Raw genomic sequence first — 14,486 nt, 5'->3', positions numbered from 1 at the left:
AGGAACATCATGTTACTGAGAAGAAAGGAGCAGCCAGCCAGCTGCGATCAATGCCTAATCTATGGTAATTACATAAAATCAGATGAGCCTTGAGAATGTGAAGGCTGGGAGAAAAGGGAATCTCAATGTGGCAAAAGATCATCAATAACTAAAGATCATCAATGTGACTAGTTTGGTTTAGATTAAGATAACAAATTTTAGTACACACATGTCTCAATAACTAAAGATCATGTCACTAGGTTTCATAATACCAAAACATTCAAGCGAATGACTCCTAAACGACAATCTCAATATCCCCTTTCACTCGAACCTCACCTCACCTCTCCTCTTACCTTTGTTTGCTTTAAATATGGTTTCTTTGTAGTACTTAAGCTCCTTGATGCTTTCTCTTATATCATCCATGGCTCTGTGATTGTTTTTCTTTGCAGGAGCTCTGTTTTTATCTAAATGCTCAACAAACAAAAACAAGTATCATTTTTATACACACGGCAACTTTTATATTTTCATAACAGACATACGCTTTTTCACATAGTTTTTTTCTTTTAAATTTTTTTTATTTTACCTCTGGGAAACCATCGGGTGCATAAAGACTTGACACTACTGACATCGACAAGTACATGAGGGAAAAGAGCAGCCAAATCTGGCATGTACTTCTGTAAACACACACACATTATATATTGGTTACAATCATCAACATGCAATTGTTCAGATTACAATCAAAACTTTCGAGATACCTTTAAGAAAAGGAAATCAACGTAGACAGAGTTTCCAGCTAATTGTGGATTTTCATTACCAACATGCTTTTTCACAAATTTGATGACCTGTAAACAAAACAAGAATAAACTAATTAACAATAACTGTCAACCAAACATGACAATGTTTTTGCTCAAGATTATCTAAAATTACCTCTTGTTCAGCTTGCCTATCACTTATAGTACTAGAGAGCACTTTCTTTGTCAAACCTAAATCAGACGGAATCTATTAGGTGTTATTGGTTTATATATTTTAATTGATTTAGAAATCCATATAGTATTTATAAATCCAAGTAAAATATGTAAATCCGGAGGTTTTCCATCGGATTTGAGTCTTTGTATTTTTAACTAAAAATTCCAAACAAATCCATTCAAATCTATTATAAAATCAAATATATTAGTAAATCCGTACGATTGAATAACACTTGATTTGATACAGAATTTATGAATCATTAAACCAATAACACATGATTTTAATACAGATTTGAAAATCATAGAACCAATAACACTAGATTTAGTTCGGATTTTCAAATCCATTAAAATACAACAACCAATAACCCCTACTAAGATAAAACGTAGAATGGAACAAATATCTTGAGAGAGAGATAAAAAGAGAGAGAAGCTTTACCACGGTCTCCATGATAAGTTTGCACTAATCACCCATTTTATCCATGCAGTCTTTCGTCTGATGTATAACTAAATCTGGACCCTAAATCAGTAGACAAACGTTTTCAATAACAAACGATGCTCATGTAATATGAAAAAGAGTTTAGAATACATTAATACAAATATAATGTGGTTAGAAATTTTAAAATAACACTAAATATTATAGGCTTCAATATATTAACCATTTACCGAAAAACTGAATATTTTGTTGGGTTTAACACGTAGATTTTGAGAAAAATTCAAAATATATAAAAATATTTTTAATGCATATTTGTATCATGAACTAACATATGATGATGGTATGAGAGGTTTGGAACCTTTGTTATCTCCGTTTCTCTAGAATAACGATTTTATTGTGGTTTGTCCATTGATTTAGGGAGCATATGAAGTTTTTCTAAATTAAATGATAAAAAATAGAACGATACCCATGTACCATGAAATATAATTTAGAATACATTAATACAAATGTAGAATGTAGTTAGAAATTTTAAAATAACACTAAAAATTATAGGCTTCAGTATATTAACCATTTACCACAAAACTGAATATTTTGTAGGGGTTAACACACAGATTTTGAGAAAAATTCAAAAAATAACCATATTGTTTTAATGCATAGTTGTATCATAAACTAACATATGATGATGGTATGAGAGGTTTGAAACCTTTGTTATTTCCGTTTCTCTAGAATAGCGAATTTAATGTGGTTTGTCCACTGATTTAGGGAGCATATGAAAATTTACTAAATTAATTGATAAAAAAATTAAACGATGCCCATGTACCATGAAAGAGAATTTTGAATACATTAATACAAATGTAGAATATGGTTAGAAATTTTAAAATAACACTAAAGATTATAGTCTTCAGTATATTAACAATTTACCGAAAATTGATATATTAACAATTTACCGAAAATTGAATATTTTGTAAGAGTTAACACATAGATTTTGAGAAAATATAAAAAAAATATGACAATATTGTTTTAATGCATACGAAGTTATACTAAATTAATTGATAAAAAAAAATAGAACGACGCTCATGTACCGTGACAGAGAGTTTAAAATAGATTAATACAAATGTATAATGTGGTTAGAAATTTCAAAACAACACTAAAGATTATAGGCTTTCGTATATTAACCATTTACCGAAAACTGAATACTTTGTAGGGGTTAACACACAGATTTTGAGAAAAATTCAAAAAAAAATGTTAAAATTGTTTTAATTCATAGTTGTATCATGAACTAACATATGATGATGGTTAGAGAGGTTTGGAACCTTTGTTGTCTCCGTTTATCTAGAAGAGCAATTTTATTGGGGGTTTGTCCACTGATTTAGGGAGCATAGGAAGTTTTACTAAATTAATTGATTAAAAATAGAGCGATGCCCACGTACCATGAAATAGAGTTTATAATACATTAATACAAATGTAGAATGTGGTTAGAAATTTTAAAACAACACTAAAGATTATAGGCTCCAGTACATTAACCATTTACTAAAAAACTGAATATTTTGTAGGGGTTAACACATAGATTTTGAGAAAAATTCAAAATATATAACAATATTTTTTAATGCATAGTTGTATCATGAACTAATATATGATGATGGTATGAGTGGTTTGGTACATTTGTTATCTCCGTTTCTCTAGATTAGCGATTTTATTGGGGGTTTCCACTGATTTAGGGAGCATATGAAGTTTTACTAAATTAATTGATAAAAAATAGAACGATGTCCATGTATCATGAAAGAGAGTTTAGAATACATTAATACAAATATAGAATGTAGTTAAAAAATTTAAAACAACACTAAAGATTATAGGCTTCAGTATATTAACCATTTACCGAAAAACTGAATATTTTGTAGGGGTTAACACATAGATTTTGATAAAAAATTCAAAATATATAACAATATTTTTTTAATGCATAGTTGTATCATGAACTAATGTATGATGATGGTATGAGAGGTTTGATACCTTTGTTATCTCCGTTTCTCTAGAATAGTGATTTTATTGGGGGTTTCCACTGATTTAGGGAGCATATGAAGTTTTACTAAATTAATTGATAAAAAATAGAACGATGTCCATGTACTATGAAAGAGAGTTTAGAATACATTAATATAAATGTAGAATGTGGTTAAATATTTTAAAGCAGAACTAAAGATTATAGACTTCAGTATATTAATCATTTACAGAAAAACTGAATATTTTGTAGGGGGTTAGGTTAACGCACAGATTTTGAGAAAAATTCAAAAAAATAAAAATATTGTTTTAATGCATAGTTGTATCAAGAACTAACATATGATGATGGTTAGAGAGGTTTGGAACCTTTGTTGTCTCCGTTTCTCTAGAATAGCGATTTTATTGGGGATTGTCCACTGATTTAGGGAGCATATGAAGTTTTACTAAATTAATTGATAAAAAATAGAATGATGCCCATGTACCATGAAAAAGAGTTTAGAATACATTAATACAAATTTAGAATGTGGTTAGAAATTAAAAAAAAAACACTTAAAATTATATGATTCAGTATATTAACCATTTACCGAAAATGAATATTTTGTAGGGGTTAACACTTAAATTTTGAGAAAAATTCAAAAATTGAAAATATTGTTTTAATGCATATTTGTATCATGAACTAATGGTTAGAAAGGTTTGGAACCTTGGTTGTCTTCGTTTCTCTAGAATAGCGATTTTATTGGGGTTTGTCCAGTGATATAGGGATCATATGAAGTTTTACTAAATTAATTAATAAAAAATAAAACGATGCCCATGTACTATGAAAAAGTGTTTCTAATACATTAATACAAATGTATAATGTGGTTAGAAATTTTTAAATAACACTAAATATTATAGGCTTTAGTATATTAACCATTTACCGAAAATCTGAATATTTTGTAGGGGTTAACACATAGATTCTAAGAAAAATTCAAAATATATACCAATATTTTTTAATGCATCGTTGTATCATGAACTAACATATGATGATGGTATGAGAGCTTTGAGACATTTTTTTATCTCCGTTTCTCTAGAATATCAATTTTATTGTGGTTTGTCCGTTGATTTAGAGAGCATACGAAGTATTACTAAATTAATTGATAAAAAATAGAACGATGCCCATTTACAATCAAAGAGAGTTTAGAATATATTAATACAAATGTAGAGTGTGGTTAAAAAATTTAAAACAACACTAAAGATTATAGGCTTCAGTATATTAACCATTTACCCAAAATTTGAATATTTTGAAGGGTTAATACATAGAATTAGAAAAAAATAAAAAAAATAAAAATATTTTCTTAATGCATAGTTGTATCATGAAATAACATATTATGATGGTCAGAGAGGTTTGGAACCTTTGTTGTCTCCGTTTCTCTAGAATAACGATTTTATTGTGGTTTGCCAACTAATTTTGGGAGCATATAAAGTTTTACTAAATTAATTGATAAAAAATAGAATGATATCTGATACCAGTGTACCATGAAAGAGAGTTTAGAATACATTAATAGAAATGCAGAATGTGGTTAAAATTTTAAAATAGCACTAAAGATTATAAGCTTCAATATACAGTAGAACCTCTATAAATTAATAATGTTGAGACTTTAAAATTTTATTAATTTATGGAGATATTAATTTACAAAAGTTTCCTTATTTAGATTTCTTATTTTAAGATATATTTATTTTAAGATAAGAAAAATATTTGATTTTAGTGTATAAACATTAATTGTTATCTTTTGAAATTTGACATTAATATTAATTATATTATTTTATTTGGTGTATATAATATATATTTCATAAAACTTAAATGTGGTTTTAGAAATAATATTACTAAATCTCTTCAAAAATATATTAATTGTTAAGAAAATATAAAGATAATTTCATTGTGAATATAAAACAAACAATATAATAATAGGTTCTTACTTATATAAAATATGTATACATATAAATTATTAATTTCTAATTTTAATGGAACCATATAATTACGTAAAATTTTCTAAAAACTTATTATCTTATTATTTTAATGATTTGTATCAAATTTTGAACCGGAATAAGTTGGGACCGGCGAAATTTATTAATTTATAGAGATTATTAATTTATTGAGTATTAATTTATAGAGATTCTACTGTATTAACCGTTTACTGAAAAACTGAATATTTTGTAGGGGTTTACTCGTAGATTTTGAAAAAAATTCAAAAAAATGACAATATTATTTTAATGCATAGTTGTATCGTGAACTAACCTATGATAATGGTCAAAGAGGTTTGGAACCTTTGTAGTCTCTGTTTCTCTAGAATATCGATTTTATTGGGGTTTATCCACTGATTTAGGGAGCATATGAAGTTTTACTAAATTAATTGATAAAAAATAGAATGATGCCTATATACCGTGAAAGAGAGTTTAGAATACATTAATAGAAATGTAGAATGTGGTTATAAATTTTGAAACAACACTAAAGATTGCAGGTTTCAATATATTAACCATTTACAAAAAAACTGAATATTTTTGTAGGGGTTAACACAGATTTTGAGAAAAATTCAAAAAATGAAAATATTGTTTTAATGTATAGTTATATCATGAACTAACATATGATGATGGTTAGAGAGGTTTGGAATCTTTGTTGTCTCTGTGTCTCTAAAATAGCAATTTTATTGGAGTTTGTCCACTAATTTAGGGAGCATATAAAATTTTACTTAATTAATTGATAGAAAATGGAACGATGCCCATGTACCATTAAATTGAGTTTAGAATACAATAATACAAATGTAGAATATGGTTTAAAATTTTAAAACAATACTAAAGATTATATGCTTCAGTATATTAACCATTTACCGAAAAAGTGAAAATTTTGTAGGGGCTAACACACAAATTTTGAAAAAAATTTCAAAAAGTGAAAGTATTGTTTTAATGCATATTTTTATTATGAACTAACGTATGATTATGGTTAGAAAGGTTTGGAAACTTTGTTGTATCTGTTTCTCTAGAATAACGATTTTATTGGGGTTTGTCCACTGATTTAGGGAGCATATGAAGCTTTACTAAATTAATTGATAAAAAATAGAACAATGCCCATATACCATGAAAGAGAGTTTAGAATACATTAATACAAATGTCGAATGTGGTTAGAAATTTTAAAACAACACTAAATATTATAGGCTTCAGTATATTAACCGTTTCCCGAAAAACAGAATATTTTGTACGGGTTAACACATAGATGTTGAGAAAAATTCAAAAAATATGTCAATATTGTTTTAATGCATAGTCGTATCATGAAATAACATATGATGATTGTCATAGAGGTTTGGAACCTTTGTTGTCCCCGTTTCTCTAGAATAGCGATTTTATTGTGGTTTGTCAACTGATTTAGAGAGCATATGAAGTTTTACTAAATTATTTGATAAGAAAATAAAACGATGCCCATGTACCATGAAAGAGAGTTTATAATGCATTAATACAAATGTAGAATGTGGTTAGAAATTAAAAAAAAAACTAAAGATTATTAGCTTCAGTATATTAACTATTTACCGCAAAACAGAATATTTTGTAGGGGTTAACACACAGATTTTGTGAAATTTCAAAATATATAACAATATTTTTAATGCATATTTGTATCATGAACTAATATATGATGTTGGTACGAGAGGTTTGATACCTTTGTTATCTCCGTTTCTCTAAAATAACGATTTTATAGGGGGATTCCACTAATTTAAGGAGCATATGAAGTTTTATTAAATTAATTGATAAAGATATGGAACGATGCCCATGTAACATGAAAGAGAGTTTAAATTACATTAATATAAATGTAGAAGTGGTTAAAATTTTTAAAACAGCAATAAAGATTATAGGCTTCAGTATATTAACAATTTACCGAAAAATTGAATATTTTATACGGGTGTTAACACAAAGATTTTGAGAAAAATTCAAAAAAATGAAAATATTGTTTTAATGCATAGTTGTATCATGAACTAACATATTATGATGGTTAGAGAGGTATGAAACCTTTGTTGTCTCCGTTTCTGTAGAATAGCGATTTTATTGGGGTTTGTCCACTGATTTAGTGAGCATATGAAGTTTTACTAAATTAATTGTTAAAAAAATATAACGATGCTTATGTACCATGAAACAAAGTTTAAAATACATTAATACAAATGTAGAATATGGTTAGAAATTTTAAAACAACACTAAAGATTATATGCTTCAGTATATTAACCATTTACTAAAAAATTGAATATTTTGTAGGGGTTAACACACAAATTTTGAGAAAAAATTCCAAAAAATATGTCAATATTGTTTTAATGCATTTTCATATCATGAAATAATATATGATGATGGTCACAGAGGTTTGGAACCTTTATTGTCTCTGTTTCTCTAGAATTGCCTTTTTATTGTGGTTTGTCCTTAAATTTAAAGAGCATATGAAGTTTTACTAAATTAATTGATAAGATAATAAAACGATGCCCATGTACCTTGAAAAGAAGTTTAGAATACGTTAATACAAATCTAGAATGTGGTTAGAAATTTTAAAACAACACTAAAGATTATAAGCTTCAGTATATTAACCATTTACCGCAAAACTGAATATTTTGTAGGAGGCGTTACACACAGATTTTGAAAAAAAAATCAAAAAAATGAAAATATTGATTTAATGCATAGTTGTATCATGAACTAACATATGATGATGGTTAATTAGGTTTGGAACCTTTGTTGTCTCTGTTTTTCTAGAATAACGATTTTATTGAGGTTTGTCCACTAATTAAGGGAGCATATGACGTTTTACTAAATTAACTGATAAAAAATAGAACGATGCCCATGTACCATGAAAGAGAGTTTAGAATAAATTAATACAAATGTAGAATATGGTTATAAATTTTAAAACAACATTAAAGATTATTGTATTCAGTATATTAACCATTTACCGAAAAAATGAATACCTAACTAACATATAGATTTTGAGAAAAATTCAAAACTATGTGAATATTGTTTTAATGCATAGTTGTATCATGAACTAACATTTTATGATGGTCATAGATTTTTGAAACCCTTGTTGTCTCTATTTCTCTAGAATAACTATTTTATTGTGGTTTGCCAACTAATTTAGGGAGCATATGAAGTTTTACTAAATTAATTGACAAAGAATTAGAACGATGCCCATGTACCGTGAAAGAGAGTTTATAATACATTAATACAAATATAGAATGTGGTTAAAATTTTTAAAATTGCAATAAAGATTATAAGCTTCAGTATTTTAATCGTTTACCCAAAAACTGAATATTTTGTAGGGGTTTACACATAGATTTTAAGAAAAATTAAAAAAAATGAAAATATTATTTTAATATATAGTTGTATCATTAACTATCATATGATGATGGTCAAAGAGGTTTAGAACCTTTGTTGTCTCCGTTTCTCTAGAATAGCAATTTTATTGTTGTTTTGTCCACTAATATTGAGCATATGAAGTTTTACTAAATTAATTGATAAATAATAGAACAACGCCCGTGTACCGTTAAAGAGAGTTTATAATACATTAATACAAGTGTATAATGTGGTTAAAAATTTTAAAACAATACTGAAGATTATAGGCTTCAGTATATTAATCATTTACCGAAAAAACTAAATATTTTGTAGGGGTTAACACATAGATTTTGCGAAAAATAAAAAAGGGCAATATTGTTTTAATGCAATTTTGTATCATGAGCTAACATACGATGATGGTCAGAGAGGTTTTGAACCTTTGTTGTCTCCGTTTCTCTAGAATAGCGATTTTATTGTGGTTTATCACTGATATTGGGAGCATATGAAATTTTACTAAATTAATTGATTAAAAAATAGAACGATGCCCATGTACTATGAAAGAGAGTTTAAAATACATTAATACAAATGCAGAATGTGGTTAGAAATTTTAAAATAACACTAAATAATATAGGCTTCAGTATATTAACCTTTTAACGAAAAAACTGAATATTGTAGGAGTTAACACATAGATTTTGAGAGAAGTTAAAAAAATATGACCATATTATTTTAATGTATAGTTGTATCATGAATTAATAGATGATGATGGTCAAAGAGGTTTTGAACCTTTGTTGTCTTCGTTTCCCTAGAATAGCAATTTTATTGTTGTTTGTCAACTGATTTAGAGACCATATGAAATTTTAATAAATTAAATAATAAAAAATAGAACGATGTCCATGTACCATGAAAGAGAGTTTAGAATACATTAATACAAATGTATAATATGGTTGGAAATTTTAAACTAACACTAAGGATAATAGGCTTCAGTATATTAACCGTTTACCGAAAAACTGAATATTTTGTTGGGAAACCTGTAGATTTTGAAAAAAATTCAAAATATAAAACAATTTTTTTTAATGCATATTTGTATCATGAACTAACATATGATGACAGTATGAGAGGTTTAGCATCTTTGTTATCTCCATTTCTCTAGAATATTGATTTTATTGTTGTTTGTCCACTAATTCAAGGAGCATATGAAGTTTTACTAAATTAATTGATAAAAAATAGAACGATGTTCATGTACTGTGAAAGAGAGTTTAGAATAAATTAATATAAATGTAGAATGTGGTTAAATATTTTAAAACAGAACTAAAGATTATAGGCTTCAGTATATTAACCGTTTACAGAAAAACTTAATATTTTGTAAGGGTTAACACAAAGATTTTGAAAAAAATTCAAAAAAACAAAAATATTGTTTTAATGCATAGTTGTATCAAGAACTAACATATGATGATGGTTAGAGAGGTTTGGAACATTTGTTGTCTCTGTTTCTCTAGAACAGCGATTTTATTGGGGTTTTTCCACTGATTTAGGGAGAATATGAAGTTTTACTAAATTAATTGATAAAAAATAGAAGGATGCTCATGTACCATAAAAAATAGTTTAGAATACATTAATACAAATGTAGAATGTCGTTAGAATTTTTTTTAAAAAAACACTAAAAATTATATGCTTCAATATATTAACCTTTTACCGAAAAAATGAATAATTTGTAGGGGTTAATACATAAATTTTGAGAAAATTTCAAAAGATGAAAATATTGTTTTAATGAATATGTGAATAATGAACTAACGTATGAGGATGGTTAGAAAAGTTTGGAACCTTTGTTGTCTTCGTTACTCTAGAATAGCGATTTTATTAGGGTTTGTCCACTGATATAGGGATCATATGAACTTTTACTAAATTAATTAATAAAAAATAAAACGATGCCCATGTACCATGAGAAAGAGTTTGAAATACATTAATACAAATTTATAATGTGGTTAGAAATTTCAAAATAACACTAAATATTATAGGTTTCAGTATATTAATCATTTCCCGAAAATCTGAATATTTTGTAGGGGGTTAACACATAGATTTTGAGAAAAAATCAAAATATATAACAATATTTTTTAATGCTTAGTTGAATCATGAACTAACATATGATGATGGTATGAGAGGTTTGGAACATTTGTTATCTCTGTTTCTCTAGAATAGCAATTTTATTGTGGTTTGTCCATTGATTTAGGGAGCATATGAAGTATTACTAAATTAATTGATACAAAAAATAGAACGATGCCCATTTACAACCAAAGAGAGTTTAGAATACATTAATACAAATGTAGAGTATGGTTAGAAATTTTAAAACAACACTAAAGATTATTAACCATTTACCGAAAATTTGAATATTTTGAAGGGTTAATAAATAGAATTTGGAAACAATATAAAAATAAAAATATTGTTTTAATGCATAGTTGTATCATGAAATAACATATTATGATGTTCAGAGAGGTTTGGAACCTTTGCTGTCTCCGTTTCTCTAGAATGACGATTTTATTGTGGTTTGCCAACTAATTTAGGGAGCATATGAAGTTTTACTAATTTAATTGATAAAAAAATAGAACGTTACCTCTGTACCATGAAATAGAGTTTAGAATACATTAATAGAAATGTAGAATGTGGTTAAAATTTTAAAATAACACTAAAGATTATAAGCTTCAGTATACGGTAGAACGTCTATAAATTAATAATGTTGGCTTTGAAATTTTATTAATTTAAAGAGATATTAATTTATAAAAGATTTCTTATTTAGATTTCTTATTTTAAGATATATTTATTATAAGATAAGGAAAATATTTTATTTTAGTGTATAGACATTAATTGTTATCTTTTGAAATTTGACATTAATATTAATTATATTATTTTATTTGGGGTATAAAATATATATTGCATAGAACTTAAATGTGGTTTTTGAAATAATATTACTAAATCTCTTCAAAAATATATTAATTGTTAAGAAAATATAAAGATAATTCCATTGTGAATATAAAACAACCAATATAATAATAGATTCTTACTTATATAAAATATGTATACTTATAAATCATTAATTTCTAATTTTAATGAAACCATATATTTACATAGAATGTTCCAAAAACTTATTATCTTATTATTTTAATGATTTGTATCAAATTTTGAACCGGCCCAAGTTGGGACCGGCGAAATTTATTAATTTATGGAGATTATTAATTTATAGAGGTTCTACTGTATTAACCGTTTACTGAAAAACTGAATATTTTGTAGGGGATTACCTAATAATTTTGAGAAAATTTCAAAAAATGACAATATTATTTTAATGCATAGTTGTATCGTGAACTAACCTATGATAATGGTCAAAGAGGTTTGGAACCTTTGTAGTCTCCGTTTCTCTAGAATTGCGATTTTATTGGGGTTTATCTACTGATTTAGGAAGCATATGAAGTTTTACTAAATTAATTAATAAAAAACAGAACGAAGTCCATATACCGTGAAAGAGAGTTTAGAATATATTAATACAAATGTAGAATGTGGTTAAAATTTTTGAAACAACACTAAAGATTATAGGTTTCAGTATATTAACCATTTACAAACACACAGATTTTGAGAAAATTTTAAAAAATGATAATATTATTTTAATACATAGTTGTATCATGAATAAACATATGATGATGGTTAGAGAGGTTTGGAACCTTTGTTGTCTCCGTTTCTCTAAAATAGCGATTTTACGGGGGTTTGTCCGCTAATTTAGGGAGCATATGAAATTTTACTAAATTAATTGATAGAAAATGGAACGATGCCCATGTACCATTAAATTGAGTTTAGAATACAATAATACAAATATAGAATATGGTTAAAATTTTTAAAAAAATACTAAAGATTTTATGCTTCAGTATATTAATTTTAAAAAATACTAAAGATTTTATGCTTCAGTATATTAACCATTTACCACAAAACTGAATATTTTGTAGGGGTTAATACACAAATTTTGAGAAAAAATCAAAAAAATGAAAATATTGTTTTAATGCATATTTGTATCATGAACTAACATATGATGATGGTTAGAAAGGTTTGGAATCTTTGTTGTCTTTGTTTCTCTAGAATAACGATTTTATTGGGGTTTGTCTACTGATTTAGGAAGTATATGAAGTTTTACTAAATTAATTGATAAAAAAAATAGAACAATGCCCTTATACCATGAAAAAGAGTTTAGAATACATTAATACAAATTTCGAATGTGGTTAGAAATTTTAAAACAACACTAAAGATTATAGACTTCAATATATTAACCATTTCCCGAAAAACAGAATATTTTGTAGAGGTTAACACATAGATTTTGAGAAAAAATCAAAAAATATTACAATATTTTGTTAATGCATAGTCGTATCATGAAATAACATATGATGATGGTCATAGGGGTTTGGAACCTTTGTTGTCTCCGTTTCTCTAGAATAGCGATTTTATTGTGGTTTGTCAACTGATTTAGAGAGCGTATGAAGTTTTACTAAATTAATTGATAAGAAAATAAAACGATGCTCATGTAACATGTAAGAGAGTTTAGAATACATTAATACAAATGTAGAATGTGGTTAGAAATTTTAAAACAACACTAAAGATTATTAGCTTCAGTATATTAACTATTTACCGCAAAACTGAATATTTTGTAGGGGTTAACACACATATTTTGTGAAAAAAATCCAAAAATATGTCAATATTGTTTTAATTCATTTTCGTATCATGAAATAACATATGATGATGGTCATAGAGGTTTGGAACGTTTGTTGACTCCGTTTCTCTAGAATAGCCATTTTATTGTGGTTTGTCCACTAATTTATAGAGCATATGAAGTTTTATTAAATTAATTGATAAGATAATAAAACGATGTCCATGTACCATGAAAAAGAGTTTAGAATATGTTAATACAAATCTAGAATGTGGTTAGAAATTTTAAAACAACACTAAAGATTATAAAATTCAGTATATTAACCATTTACCGCAAAACTGAATATTTTGTAGGAGGGGTTACACACAGATTTTGAGCATAAAATCAAAAAAATGAAAATATTGATTTAATGCATAGTTGTTTCATGAACTAACATATGATGATGGTTAATTAGGTTTGGAACCTTTGTTGTCTCAGTTTCTCTAGAATAACGATTTTATTGAGGTTTGTCCACTGATTAAGGGAGCATATGACGTTAGACTAAATTAACTGATAAAAAATAGAACGATGTCCATGTACCATGAAAGAGAATTTAGAATAAATTAATACAAATGTAGAATATGGTTATAAATTTTAAAACAACATTAAATATTATTGTATTCAGTATATTTTGTGAAAATTCAAAATATATAACAATATTTTTAATGCATATTTGTATCATGAACTAATATATGATGATGGTATGAGTGGTTTGATACCTTTGTTATCTCAGTTTCTCTAAAATAGCGATGTTGTAGGCGGTTTCCACTAATTTAGGGAGCATACGAAGTTTTACTAAATTAATTGATAAAAAATAAAATGTGGTTAAATATTTTAAAACAGAACTAAAGATTATAGGATTCAGTATATTAACCTTTTACAGAAAAATTGAATATTTTGTAGGGGGTTAACACAGATTTTGAGAAGAATTCAAAAAATGAAAATATTGTTTTAATGCATAGTTGTATCATGAACTAACATATGATGATGGTTAGAGAGGTATGGAACTTTTGTTGTCTTCGGTTCTGTAGAATAACAGTTTTATTGGGGTTTGTCCACTGATTTAGGGAGCATA

General features: G+C 26.5%; 1 protein-coding gene across 1 annotated transcript; it reads right to left on the bottom strand.

The window, feature by feature from the left end:
- Nucleotides 1–235: 235 nt before the first annotated feature.
- Nucleotides 236–1,416, bottom strand: LOC106314060 (oligoribonuclease-like). Its single transcript, XM_013752007.1, has 5 exons — nt 1,413–1,416; nt 907–962; nt 735–821; nt 563–653; nt 236–443 (listed from the first exon to the last, which is right to left on the bottom strand). Exons 1-5 carry the CDS (start codon nt 1,414–1,416, stop codon nt 301–303), a joined length of 381 nt encoding a protein of 126 aa, XP_013607461.1. The 3' UTR covers nt 236–300.
- Nucleotides 1,417–14,486: the final 13,070 nt, after the last annotated feature.

Source organism: Brassica oleracea, chromosome C9 (genome assembly GCF_000695525.1).
Source record: "Brassica oleracea var. oleracea cultivar TO1000 chromosome C9, BOL, whole genome shotgun sequence".
Classification (NCBI taxonomy): domain Eukaryota; kingdom Viridiplantae; phylum Streptophyta; class Magnoliopsida; order Brassicales; family Brassicaceae; genus Brassica; species Brassica oleracea.
The sequence above is the reverse complement of the archived record's forward strand: the minus strand, read 5'-3'. Positions and strand labels throughout refer to the sequence as shown.

Bases quoted from the DNA above. Each gene is read 5' to 3' on its own strand.
- LOC106314060 (XM_013752007.1), bottom strand. The intron at 822-906 runs GTAATTTTAGAT...TTTTGTTTACAG, and splicing joins ATAGGCAAGCTGAACAAGAG to GTCATCAAATTTGTGAAAAA. The intron at 444-562 runs GTAAAATAAAAA...TTGAGCATTTAG, and splicing joins CACCCGATGGTTTCCCAGAG to ATAAAAACAGAGCTCCTGCA.